A 14,488-nucleotide genomic window follows, 5' to 3' on the forward strand; every position below is an offset into this window, starting at 1 on the left:
GTTAATGGACAAAGAAGAGGTATTTTATCATGAGAAATATTGACCAAAAACACATCTCAAAAAGGTCGCAAACAATGAGCTCTTTTGCCATTTTTTTTCAGAGTGGCCTTGAATGTCAGCTACTTTTACTCAAACCCGTACCCCCAGCTCCTCTTAGGAAAGCACATGGGAATGGATATTCCTGCTCAAGCTCTGTGGTTACTTCTTATCAGTCACTCATCTGTCTCTCTTACAGGGGAGAACATAATTTATATACCTCTCCTCACTTGTAGGCAGTTCAGTCAGTGAAAACACTGTTCATCCTGATTCTTGCTGTCTGTTTTGAGCTCAGAAATCTTGAGCCATGGGGCCTTGCCTGCTGCTTGCACTAATCCCTTGTCTGCTGGCACTGCACTGGAAGTCCCACTGGTAATGAAATAAAGATGGTATTCCTCGGCAGAAAGCCAGCAACAAGCAGGATTTTTCTCAGGAGAAAGAATCCAACTGCTAAATAGTATCTAGTGAAAGGTGTATGTAAGTAAAACTCTGACATACGTTGCTTGCTTTCACTGTAGACTGCTGATGTGGAGACACAGAGCTTTCCCTCTGCTTTTCTCAGGTACAATGGCTGCAGTGTCCACTCAGCTCTTGTGAACTCTGTGTGCACATCTCTGCATTGCTGCATTATTCATGGATGGCTGCTGGATAGCAGTGTAACTTCTTCATTCTTTTGCTCCCCAAATTTACAGTGGGAGTAATATTAACAAGTAAGAACTGATGGTGATAAAAGCAAAAAAGATTATAATGTGGTCAGAAATTACACTACTGTGGTCTTACATGATGTTTCATGTAGCATACACTTAGTTGATTAGCAGATGTTTCTTATATTGTCTCTGTTTCTACAGGTTTTTGGTGTTTGGGTTTTTTTTTTTTAATATTTCAGTACAATTATGAGATTCCATTGTAACAGAAAAAGTTTTGCTTAGAAAAGTGTCTCCACTTTCCAGCCCTGATAACAATCGATTTCTGCAGCAGTCAGAGATTATTTTATGGCCTACATGGAAAATGCCAATATATCAAAGAATGTTTCACCAGCTAGTTCTGACCTGTTGCTCACTTCTCTTTCTGAAAAGACGACAAACTCTTCTTGAAGCTTTCTTGTCATCCAATAAAATCTAAATAGGATTAATTTCAGGTTATAAAAATAAAAGGCAGTGTTAATTAAGCAGCAGCAAACCTGAACACTCTGAAATAAATGAAGACAAAGTAAGAAAGGTCAGCTCAGATGGGTAACATAAAAGGCAGACTCTTCTCTCAAAGTCTTTTGATCTGCATTTAACCTAAAACTGCACCTTCCAACTCAGGCCTTAGTAGAATACCAGGTTTCTGCAGGACCACACCATCTTAAAACTGTCTATTCAGATTCAAGACATTTCTAGCAGAGAAGCCGTTCAGGAAAGGCTGAGAAAGCTGCTTCTAGCAGATGCAGATTTAGAGCAAGTGAGTCTTCTCTCAAAGTCTCCTGGAAACCTCTCCTATAAGGATTTAGCCTTTGGTACACCACTTTGAACTGGGGTTTACAAATATTACACTGAAAAAAAATGTGACTGCAGTTTTTCCTGTATCTAATCTTGTTGTCTGTACATCTGATTCTGGAACATACAGGGTCAATTTACTCTTATCTTTGCGCTTGAGGTTTAATCTGTTCTTACACCAGCTACACAGTGGTATAAATCATAAACTAATGTAAATTTACTGTAGAATTATAGGTGTATAGAGAAGATCTGCATCAGGGTTTCAAAATCCATGTTCTTGTTACCCTCGTTCTCTCTGAACATACAAAAAGATTATAAAAATCAAGGATAGAAACAAAATATAAGCCACAACTTTGAACCACTAGACAGAAAAACCTTAAAGTCAGCAGTTAGATAGTTTTAAAGTGATCCTCTAAGAGACTCCTCTATTTAAAGTTAAACTGGGAAAATATGAAGCAGCTTTATCTACTCAGAAGTGACAGCAGGTATAGCTAGATGATAAAGACCTGCCTGCACTTGAGGTAAGAAATTCTGATGTGACAGAACTAGGTTGCAGCACTTCTGGTAAAGAATTTTAGCAAGACTGTAAATCAGTCTTGAATGAGTTCATTATTCTCATCCCTGCTTGATGCCTGGGAAAGGTTGTGAGTACTTAACAAATAATGTTAAGAAATTAACATTCTTTCAATACAACATTTACAGCCGGTAGGGCAGCTTCCTGTTATGATCACATTTTTAAATGTTGGAAAAGCAGGACTGTGGAAAAAAACCTGCCCACGGAAAGAACTGGACATATTTTTGGTACATTAGGTTGGTGTTCATGTATACAACAGTGATTGGAGTAAGATCTAAGTTTTACAGAAATTGATAGTGTATTTTGGAATAGCAATCAGCTGATCAACATCCCGTAAGATATGTTCTTTATATAGAATAAATAACCAGTATTGACTCTTTGGAGTCACAGCATGGACCCAGTTTTCCCAGAATTGCTTCTAAGAAGACAGAAGTCTGGTATGACTTTCTGAAGTCCCTTCTGAAACTTTTTCATAATTCTCTCGAGGTTCAAAACAGTATCATTCTATGTAGCAGAAGCCCAACTGATAATTTATTCAGCTCTTTTCACCATATTCTGCAAATACATTCCTGCAACATGGTCAGGACAGCAGGCTGCAGCCCCACAGCAGGGAACAAGAGAGACTGCTACACTATGCTAACTGCCACTCTGTTTATGTATGCCATTTTTCATGCAAAGCTACTGCATTCATTTAGATATTTCTAAACAAACGTGACTTCCTGATCTAGGATTTTATAGTCAGCAAACCAACTTTATGAAATATAAATTTCTATTTTAATCAAATAGAGAGAGAGAGTGCCCAAACCATACCAAAGCTGGAGAAGGTGACACACAAAACACTTTGACAGGATCCATGACAACAGTCATCATCAAAATGAGTAACTTGTGGTACCCAAACCTATTCTGCCTTGGGGTTTGTAGTGACTTCATGTTAGGTAACATTCCAGCCAAGTTGAATATAAATCATACATCATTTTAGACCAAGTATGCTGTAAACAATAAAACCTCTTGTTTCTTGAATATCCTACCAAAGACAGGACAAACAGCAGAAACAATCCCACTTCAATATATTTTACTAATTTTTATTTTTTGATGTCTGCTTTATCAAAGAATTGGGACAGAGGGCCAGTTGGAAAGTTACTTTCATCCTGGTTTCTCAAGGGAATGAGATTCCACGATTATGATGTTCCCTGTTCCTTCCCCCACAATCCTTCAGTTCCAACATGGTTTACAGTTTATGAAGCTGTTGGCTTTTCATCCAAAGTTGAAAATGGGGGAAGAAATCTTCATGATACTAAAATGCTTCAGTGAAAACTAGCAGCTGGAAGGAGTAGAGAGGCTCATGTTAGTATCTTCATTATGACAAGGTAGTTACTTGTTCTGTTCAGTTGCCCTGTAAGTACTCATATAATGGCAGAATAATTAGCCCTCATGTGAGCCATAAAATGTGCTTTCTTCCAGCTGATTAAGTGGAGGAGAAAAGAGAAGAGTTGAAAATATGAAAAGTTAAAGTTATATAGGGAGGACTAAAGGAAATGAAAGTATTTAAACAAAGAATAATTTGAGGTTACTGGGAACACAGCATTAAGAGCAACCTGACCCCATCAGTTCCAAAGCTCAAACCACAAATTCACAGCTTGACACCAGAGTGTTACACTGGGTTCCACAGCTAAAGCAGACATACTGTATTCTGGTACTGAAGTAACAGAATAAAGTTTGCTTTTTACCCGGTCTGGGAATAAGCAACATTGGTATATCTTCTCCAGAACTCATCCAGAGAGGAAAGGGCTGCGTTACTTCACTGAAAGAGCTCTGTGTAAGACAATAAAGCTATGTGTATGGATGAAGTCCTTCAGGACTATGCTGAAGGAGTTGGCAGATGTGCTCACCAAGCCACTTTCCATTATTTAACTGAAGTCCTGTCTAACTGAGGATGTCCCAATGGACTGGAGAGTAGCAAATATAACACCTATCTACAAGAAAGGAAGAAAGGAGTGGTGGTCAATGGAGTTAAATACAGCTGGCGGCTGTTCACAAGTGGTGTTCCTCAGGTCTCAGTGTCGGGACCACTTCTGTTTAACATCTTTATTGATGACCTTGATGAAGATATAGAGTGTGTCATCAGTAAGTTTGCAGATGACACCAAGTTAGGTGGGAGTGTTGATCTGCACGAGGATAGGGAGGCTCTACCGAGGATACATTGGATCAATGAGCCAACAAGGACGAGCTTCAACAAGGCCAAATGCCAGGTCCTGCACTTGGGTCACAACAACCCCAAGCAGCACTAGAGGCTTGGGCAAGTATGGCTGGAGAGCTGTCTGGCAGAAAGGGATCTGGGGGTTCTAATCAATGAGCAGCTGAATATGAGCAAGCAGTGTGCCCAGGTGGCCAAGAAAGCCAATGGCATCCTGGCTTGTATCAGAAATGCTGTGTCCAGCAGGAGTAGGGAGATGATTGTCCCCTTGTACTCAGCTCTGGTGAGGCCACACATCAAGTACTGTGTCCAGTTTTGGCTACCTCAATACAAGAGAGATGTCAAGGTGCTGGAGCGAGTGCATAGGAGAGCAATGAAGCTGGGGAAGGGCCTGGAGAATAAATCTTATGAAGAGCGACTGAAGGAGCTGGGGCTGTTTAGTTTTGAAAAAGAGAAGGCTGAGGAGAGACCTCATTGCTCTCTACAACTACCTGAAAGGACGCTGTGGAGAGGTTGGTGCTGGTCTCTTCTCCCAGGTAATTAGTGACAGAGCAAGAGGGAATGGTCTCAAGCTGCGACTGGGTAGGTTTAGACTGGACATTAGGAAATTTCTTCTCATGGAAAGAGTGGTCAGGCATTGCAATGCGGTGCCCAGGGAGGTGGTTGAGTCACCAACCCTGGATGTGTTTTAAGGGTCATTTGGACATGGTGCTTGGGAATATGGTTTAGGGGTGAACTTTGTAGAGTAGGGTTATCAGTTGGACTTGGTGATCCTGAGGGTCTTTTCCAATCTGAATGTTTCTGTGATTCTGTATCTTAATCAGCAGTAGACGTCATTGTACACTTTAGGTTGATTTTAGAGACCATTACTTTATACAACACTAAAGAATTCTATCTAAATTAGAGTGCTAATGTTAATAAGCACAAGTTAATGCTAAATATACGCAAACACAAAAACTTAGCAGTTGGTTTACTATCCTTTTGTATCCATCCCCTATCACAGTACTGAAAAAAAAAGATAATAAATGGCATAATTAAGCAAATCTATCTATAGCACTTCCCTTCACTTTTAGATTTCACAGATATTACAAATTAATCTTCACTATTAACAGTCAGAAATCAGAATGGAGTCATTCTTAGTCTGCAGAAAATGAAATAAAATGTAGAGAGGCATTCAGCTGGATTCTGAAATACCAGTGAAGACTTATGAAGCACACTGTGCTCCTAAGCAGCACATATACCCCTTGTGTTAACATTTACTTGCCAAGTAGCACGACCAAGGTTACAGTGGAAGTCTGTACAGGAGGTAGAAACAGAAACAAGACTTTCTGATTCATCCTTCTCCATCTGATGCCATAAAAAAGTGAAACATTGTATCAGATCAACTCACTGTATATTAGAAAATTACAGCGATAGCAAAGAGAGACCAATCTTGTAATTATGAGCCTGGACATGGAATATTGTTATCCAGCTCTTGGCTCTGCTCCAACATGAAGCAACTAAGCTAGCTTTATTTCTTCAGTCTCTTATCTATAGAACAACAGAATTTATTTTATCTACATTGTCTGTTCATGGCCCAACCATTTTGGGAAACAGACTGCATCTCATTATATGAGCCTCAGAACCAGACGGGCTCTTGGATGTCTATCTTAGTGCAAACAACAATTATTTATAGTGCGTTTTTATCCATGTTGTACTTTAGAATGTCTTTGGGACTTTTTGCATCCCTTTTCACATTGCAGGTCTGTATCAATGAGCTAATGTAGCAAAAATGCCATCAAATCATTGAGAAGACGACTTAAAACATACATCCTACCTGCACAGGTGTCTCCAGAGTGTAGATATGTTCCCCGCGCACATTGTAGAACTTGACCAGGGCGCTTTTTAACAGGGAACCATTGCTGAGGTCAACCAGCTGGCTTTGCTTCTCCATGCCTGCTACTGCAAGTAGGTCTCCTTGTGTACACCACTGTACCACCACATCTGAAACCACAAAGACAGTTTGCAATAATTACTGATTAGAATTAGTAGGAATGGCATTTCCAGAGGCAGCAAAGTCACCTCAACAGCTAAATCATGCTCTTAGAAGTTACTTAAGTACCTAGAAATCTAAATCCATTAATTGAAATTGTAGGAAATACACTGCCTATGCACTTCTGAGAATGACTGGTTTTAACATGGAAATTGCAAAAAATGTGTAAACCCCATTCATTTCTCTCTCTCTGTGATGAGCCTAGAATGTAAGCAATGGTTGTTGCTAAGTAGCTAGGGCCAAGAATTCATGAGAGATGTTAAAACTGATGTGGAAGATCCTATGCATAACTCTGGAGCAAATAATTGGAATCAAGTTAATATGCAGATAAATAATCTCACTAAGAGAGCAGCAAAGAGTATTTGTCTGGAAAAGCCTACAGTGCAAAAAAGCAGCATGTCTGGCAATGCCTCATGTTGTCACTGGCTGTGAACCTAACTTAGCATAATTCAAATGAGACTTCTAATTTAATATAACCTCAAACTAGAAAGACTTTTGGGGTTGTATCCATAAATGCCTATGGCCTCCATGCCACAGATTTTCTTTTGACATCTAACTTGTGAAAATCTATTTGTATGTTTAGCAGGAGTTTGCCAGAACCAGATAGGGATTGCTTCGTCTCTCATGTACATACATATGAATACACATATCAGTTACTTCTCCTACAGGCACCTCCTGATAACGCCCCCAGCTTAATTTGGGAATGCTAATTTCAAACTCCTAAATTCTCTGTTTCTGAGCCAGATTTGAATGTGCAAGGAATACTGAGTTAGTCTTTAGACCTTTTAACTCTTAGACCAGAGGTGAAAGGCAGCTTTCTCGTGTTGAGACAAAGCAAAGGCAAAGACAAAACTTTTGTGCTCTGGAATACTCAACCTGTCAAGAACCTTTTGAAGACATCTGTGGGTGAGAAGCTGTCTTCAAATGAAGATGCAGGAGAGAAATGAGAGTTGGCAGGAAGGATCTCAAAATTGTTTCAAGTTGTCAACTTGTCATTTTCAGGGATTTTTATGTGCAGTTTTAAATGGTTTTGTATTATTTCAACTTTCTGATATTTCTCAAGGGAATTACACTTCTGTAAATATCAGAGGCAAGATGCTTGTTCCTGAGATAATTTTTCCACAGCTAGGCATTGTATGTCCCCTTTTTTCTGTTAGTCCTCAGCACCTGAAGTAATCTATAATGGGATTTTAATTCATCTTTCTCAGAGAGTATAATGATAGGCAGGTTAGAAATCAATGAGGCAAGCTAGCCAACTCCAGTTTTGGTAACTGGATTAACTACACAACTACCAAAGCAAAAAAGGCCTCCTTTGGATACATGACTTCAAGCAAAACTTTAGCCAATCCCCATATCAACAGAAAGAGGAATGATTATTGTGTCCAGTAGTTTTTCCCTCACAAACCTCCTAGAATTAGCAAAGGCAGCAAAGGGGTGGACATGGGCTGCAGCATCTCCAGCATAGCTCTGCAGCAAACAGCGTCTTCAACGACTACTGAATCTTGATATGAAATAGCTCAACTGATAACAAGGCTTCAGCGCAAGCAGAGAAATTAACAATCAGATGGCAGCTTTACCTGTGGTAACCATCTGCAGGTGAATCACTGGCTAAGAGTTATCCCTTAAAACTACTTGCCAGCCACTACGGGCATGTGTTATCAGCAAACCTTGAATAGAAAGCACTCTAAATGTGCAGTAGCTCTGCAGGTTGTAGTTGTAGCTAACTAGTACAATTAGTAGGTATAGTTCAGCAGTTCTGCAGGTAGCAGTGCATTGAGAATCATGGAGTTGGAAAGTGTGAAAAAGAGAAAGCACCTCCACTAAAGATGACAAAACTTCTAGGAGTGTTCAAACTGGATCAGAACTTGTATTTGGCTAATCAAATTCTCAATCAACAGCAAAAATTTTTCTATACTAATTAAATATAAATACTGCCAATAAAAATGACAACTACACAAAGCTACTAGAATGGCAGAAATATATTGTTATTGCTTGAAATAGTTTTACAGTTACCTGCTTTAAAAACATAGAGCCGTCTACAGCTGCCCATCAAGACATGCTGCAGAGACCACATCTGCTGCAGGGACCACAGAGCAGTACTTTTGAGATTTCAAACAAAAACATATGAATTAAGTCTTGCAGACAATACTGAATACCATCCACACTCAGCAGAATACCAAGTGGCTGGAGAGGATGGAGACCTTGAGCTGAGTAGTTTTGCACATTCTTGCATGTGACAAAACTCAGTAAAACTACTGCCACTTGAAAAAAAACCTGATAAGAGAATACAGAAAATGTGTACATATGTATAAAGCTGTATGTACAATACTTTCCACTGTACAGTACTTCAAAACAACAGTGGTATCTCAATCACCTTTCTCTGCCTCACACACACTCCCAGTCCAGCAAAATGTTGCACATTTTTGTCTACTGTTGAAAATTACGTAATCCAGTTTACAATTCAAAAAAGTATTTCTATTCTAGCTTGCACATTAATATTTTGCTAGAGGAGGGTGACATAATTAGGGGATCTTTTTTCCATCAGTGAAAGTCAGTGGGGGAAGAAAACAGGACAGACATCCTCTGCAAGACAGAGCCCTGCAACTCTTAACAAAGAATAAGATGAGGTTTGTTTCTCCTACTGTTTCCAGTTGAAAGCTAGACTAGATGATAACTCAAGACTATTGACTACGCTAATAATACTGTAGAGATAGTGGTGGACAGACCTGTTGGTGGATATTACAAGACCTTCTCTAAATTTGTTCCAGTTTTCCATACTTTATGTATCTTTTTGGCTGAAATTTTCTGGATTCCAGGGTTGCCTCACTATGCTACATTTTCCCAGCCACACACTTCTCATGTTGACACAGATGTAAGCAGGCATGGAAAAAAAACTCTACAGTGTTTTTTTGCCTCTTAAGATTACCCTACATAGCAGATCACCCCAAAACTATTGGGCTCATGTTAGAGCAACTTTTCACTAAAAATATCCCACTGCTACAGAACAGCTGAATCTGCTTCAATAGCTTAATTATTTTTTTCACCTAATGTAAAACTAACTTACCTGAGGAGATGAGAAAGAATAAATGGAACCTATATTTAAGTATGTGTTTATGTGCTGCAGTGAATTAAAACATCTCTGCAGGCAAAGCACTGTAAATTGTGATGGCAAGTGAAGGGCTTTTCTGAGAATAAGGGACTTCTTTTGATTTCAATGTGAACTTAAGATTTTATATGGAATGCTGATTGTACAAGCATTCATGCACATCACTTTGCAAGATATGCATTAATTCAGTGGAATTTTCCTTCTCTTGGACTTGCCTCTTGATAATTAGTAATTCTAGCAAGTTTTCAGTATTTGTGAGAATCAAAGCAGCCCTGTGATTCATACCTGGTTACTAAAAGCATGGGACAAGACCTTGTGAAATAAAGATGCAAAGCAAGTGTTACATAGCAGAGGCAATCACACAAAGAAGCATAAACACAGTAGCACATTCAGCTGAAAAACAGCAAACAGATCAACTGCTCTACAAAACCGCCACAAAAACACAGTCTCAAAAATGGAAACATTTTTCCAAACACAAGAACTCTACCAGCCCAGCCCTGCTCTTCAACCAGCAGGTGTCACTGCTGGAAACGGCAGCAACACGCCCAAGCACTTCTAGGTTAGGGGAAACAACCACAAACACGTAGCCTATAGATACATCATTAAAAAGGGAAGAAAAACAAAGCATAGGAAGAGGGAGAAATAGATTCTTTAGTACCTTTCAACCCTGAGCGGATGATAGTAGGAGACAAGTCGTCATAATTGTTCATTAAACTGATGTCTCCTGATGTGAAGCTGACAGTAAGCAGTGGCTTGGTGTTCTGCACTGGGACTGGATATGCAGCTGGTCCATCTGCAAAAACAAGGCTCTGGAGTGAGCAACAGGCAAACTAAAAACAATTGCACCCAGGTTGAAATACACTGTACTTCAACCTACTCCCATCAGGTGTAATTCCAAGCCTCAAACTCTATCTGTTTATTTCTGTAACATCTACAGGCAAAAGAAAAGAAGGGTTAGCTTATTAGCTTGTCTACATCTGGTAAACTCCAATGTATTTACTTTGCAAATTTTTACTGCAGTATATCCAAAGTGTTTTATGAATATACTATTATGTTACACAGTGATGGTTTTCAATCCTTCTCCATTGTCAACTCCCCCAAGCTGTCCAAAAATTTAAAACCAGTCCTTTGGAAGGCTTCCTTGGGAGCCAAGTTGAAACTAGTGTAATAAACTATACAATCACATCAATAAGTATTTGTTAGATACACTTTCTGCTTGGGCATGTGCAAGCATGACTCCTCCTGAACTCATAGAGAAACATTATAATAATTTCTAAGAGAACATACTGACCTTAAACATATTACTGTATTCTTAATGTCAAGAGCTAGACAGCAGCATGAAAAGTTAGCTGCGTAACAGGATTCAATGCACTCAAAGGCAGAGGTGAGCCCAAATGGAACAGTTGGCTTTAAAAAACATTTCTGCAAAGTCTCTGCTCCTCTGGCCTTGTTTTTCAGCATTCACTGAAATTCCTTTGTTCAAACACTTCATGACCATTATCAACAGCTGCAGCACTTGCTATTTAACTCTTTTTATTTACAATTTCTGACAGGAGATGCTGCTGGCCCCTGATTAAGTGCTTCTCAAGGCCCACCCAGCATCTTTTCAGTCAACAAAAATGGTAGAGCCTATCAAGAGTGGTATTGCTTTCTGAACTTGTAAGAAAGCTGATCAGAAAGCATTTTGGAGAAAGATGTCTAGTAATTAGCATCTCTGTGTGTATATAATTTACTGAGAAAAACCTATCAAACTTCCAGTCCTTCCTACACATCTGCATGAGTCAAAGACTTGTCACCTTTTGGGAGATTTACACTGCATCTGCTCTAAAGAAAATACATTATGTTTGGGTAATCATTAAAATAGGCTTGTAGGCTTGTAATGAGTCCACCCACTGCCTGAGTGACTCACAAAAAGCTAGCACATGGAGATTGTTTAGGTTCTCATCTGTGTAATCTGCAACTTCTTGGGGCAGAGTGGCTGGAAAGTTGCCTGGGGGGAAAAGGACCACGGGTTGCTGGTTGATAGCCACCTGAACACAAGCCAGCAATGTGCTCAGGTGGCAAAAGCCAACAGTATCCTGGCCTGGATCAGGAATAGTGCGGCCAGCAGAGGTAAGGAAGTGACTGTGCCCTTGTACCAGGCACTGATGAGGCCACACCTTGAATACTGTGGTTCAGTTTCGGGCCCTTCACTACAAGAAGAACTTTTGAGGTGCTGGAGTGTGTCCAGAGAAGGGCAACAAAGCTGGTGAAGAGCTTGGAGAACACGTTTGAAAAGGAGCAGCTGAGGAAACTGGTGGTGTTTAGTCTGGAGGAGACCGAGGAGACACCTCACTCCTCTCTACAACTACCTGAAAGGACACTGTAGTGAGGTAAGGTTTGGTCTCTTCTCTCTAGTATCAGATGATAGGATAAGAGGAAATGGCCTGAAATTGTGCCAGGGAAGGTTTAGATTGGATGTTAGAACAAATTTCTTTATGGAAGAAGTGGTCAGGCATTGGAATAGTTTGCCCAGGGAGGTGGTGGAGTCACTGTCCCTGCAGATGTTAAAGAAATGTGTGGACATGGCTACAGTGGTGTTAGGGCAATGGTTGGACTCAATGATCTTAGAGATCTTTTTCAACCAAAACAATTCTATGATTCTACCAACCTCAGTATTAAATAAAAAGCAACCAAACAAAAATATCCCCACCTAAACAGAACAATTTACTGTTGTTCTCTCTCTTGCCTTAGAAACTTGATGGGAAATTGGAAGTTTTTTCTTTTATTTTAAGGTAAGAAATCTCACTGACTACCAAAACTGAGGCATAAAAGTAAAAACAAAACTAATTTTTAAAAGATGGCAACATCTTTCCAGATGATCACATTATCTTCTATCATTAGCTGTTATATACATACACTTATATATACACGATTCTAGAAAAGGCAGATTTTTTGACTGAATCCAAACTAGAGTTAAAACTGTCCTCAGTTCAGCAGTTCAGATCTGCCATGCAAATTCAGAATTATTTCTAACTACTAGAATTTAAATTTTTCATTGTACAATTACTGCTACATTAATTATTAATTTAGTTCAGATTTCATACACTGGAACACAGAAACAGCTTAGCCGTTTTCATGAGCACTTAAAAAAACTGAAACAAAAGGATGTGCATACAACATTACCTTGTGGTGGGGAGTAATCATCAGAGTCTGTGTCACTCTCGCTGCTGTCCTCCACCAGGAAGCTGGGGTAGTTCCAGGACATGCTGAGGATGCCATCTGACTCATGAAGGAGCACGTGGGCCAGCATTCGGCCATGGCAGTCCATGACGATAACCTGTCCATCAGCAGTGCCAAATAATACCTGAAAATAACACAACAGCCCTCAGTCCCACCAAACAGCAGCCACTGGATCTTTCTTCAAAAGCATCTTGTAATTAACTAGCTATGCTGGAAATTAATTGAAAGCAAAGCGATCAAGGATGTAAACAGGTGCCCCAATATGACACTGCAACCAAAGATGTATATAAAGAATGAAGTTAAAGCAGCAGGGTCTAGAGATAAGTGCCTAAAAATCTGTGAGCAAGTAATGTTTCATGGTGGGGTGCATTTTGCTCACTTTAATATGAGCCATTACACTTTATTTTAATTTGGCCACTACTACAAATAAAGTGAACCGGCAGAAGGACTACCACAGATTCTGCAGCATTCTTTGATTATACAGAAATGTCTAAAAATGGTGGCAAAACCCAAGGTATACATCAGTCATAACAATAGCAAAAGGCACAGCTGTCAAAGGAGAGGTCTTAGCAGAGATTACAAACAGCTTGTGAAAAAGACAAAGCTGAATAGAGAAGGACAGGTTATTTGGTTCATGAGCTGACAGAAGGTGGAAGAATGTCTTCCACATAGAGAAGTGAAAATCAATATGATCATTCAGCTGGAAGTAGATAATTATAACCCAAGAGCAAGGCAACTTGTTACACATTCAGGAAGAGAGGAAGAAGAGCTTCCACCCACCATGCAAGTTTTTTGCTTGTCCCTACAGTAGTCTGTGACTGAAACCTACAATTTCTTTTTATGAGCATTTTCCTTTTTTGAGGTTTTTAAGCAAGTTACTATCCTGCATACTTGATGATTTTTAGAAAAACATCAAGACATAGGGATTAATAAATCCATAAAACGATAACTGCATTAGCCAAGGCTGCTGCTGCTATCACATAATTCCGTATGAGGCAAATATGTTTTAAAGCAAGTCTACAGGCACTCAGCAACTTGAAAACTAGCCAGCATTAAAAATGAAGCTAAAAGGAAATTCAAATCTTATACTTGTCATTCAGCCTACTATTTCCAGTGTGTTTTTGGTGTAAGTTTAAGATTCTAACAATTCTATGGCCAGATCAAAAAATCACCTAGCCTTGTATCTTACCTCTGATAGCAGCCAAATGTTTGAGGAAGAGTAAAAGAAAAGGATGCATTGAGCAGACACCTCCTCTGCACACTCATGTAGTTTCCAGAAAAAAAACCCCTCCATCTGCTTTATAACTGATTATTTCACTTGGTAACTTCTACCTCCTAAAACTAAACAAAGAATAATTGTTCCCTAATTACATTCTCAACATTGGTCACAATTTTATAAACCTCCATTAGCCAGCCTCTTCATCATCTCTTTTCAAAGCTGAAGAACCATAGCCTACTTAGGATCTCCTTGTACAGTTGTTGTCAAGGGTCCTCCTTTCTATGTTCCTTCTGAGATGTCATGCCAGCCTTACAGCATTCAAATTGTGTATTGTAGCAAACTTACACAATGATATTCACCTAGGAGGCAACTGTCATGGTTGCACTGTTGGAAGGTTCACACTGGAAGAGTGGCTTCAACAATAACAAGCACTAAAATTTTTTCTATGATCAAGGCAATGATGAGGAAACACAGAAGTTTGGAAAGCAAAACAGGAGCTTAACAGAGGAACTCCAGTGAAGTCATTAAAATCTTAAAGAGAATCAATGGTGTTGCTTCACATTATCAGAAACAATGAAAAAAAATGCATCTGGCTTCCTTAACTGTAATCATTACGTGTTACAAATA

At 39.4% G+C, this 14,488-nt stretch overlaps 1 protein-coding gene across 3 annotated transcripts in view; it reads right to left on the minus strand.

Annotated features, from left to right (window-relative positions):
• Positions 1-14,488, minus strand: part of TULP4 (TUB like protein 4) — a 111,420-nt gene that overhangs the window by 19,255 nt on the left and 77,677 nt on the right. For all 3 annotated transcript variants that reach the window (XM_054397944.1, XM_054397936.1, XM_054397926.1), the window contains exons 4-6: positions 12,586-12,766; positions 10,079-10,213; positions 6,099-6,265 (exon numbers count right to left, since the gene is read on the minus strand). In XM_054397944.1, the coding sequence (XP_054253919.1) occupies positions 6,099-6,265; positions 10,079-10,213; positions 12,586-12,766 (483 nt within the window). The remainder of the gene's footprint in view (positions 1-6,098; positions 6,266-10,078; positions 10,214-12,585; positions 12,767-14,488) is intronic.

Source organism: Indicator indicator, chromosome 2, assembly GCF_027791375.1.
Source record: "Indicator indicator isolate 239-I01 chromosome 2, UM_Iind_1.1, whole genome shotgun sequence".
In the NCBI taxonomy this organism is placed as follows: Eukaryota; Metazoa; Chordata; class Aves; order Piciformes; family Indicatoridae; genus Indicator; species Indicator indicator.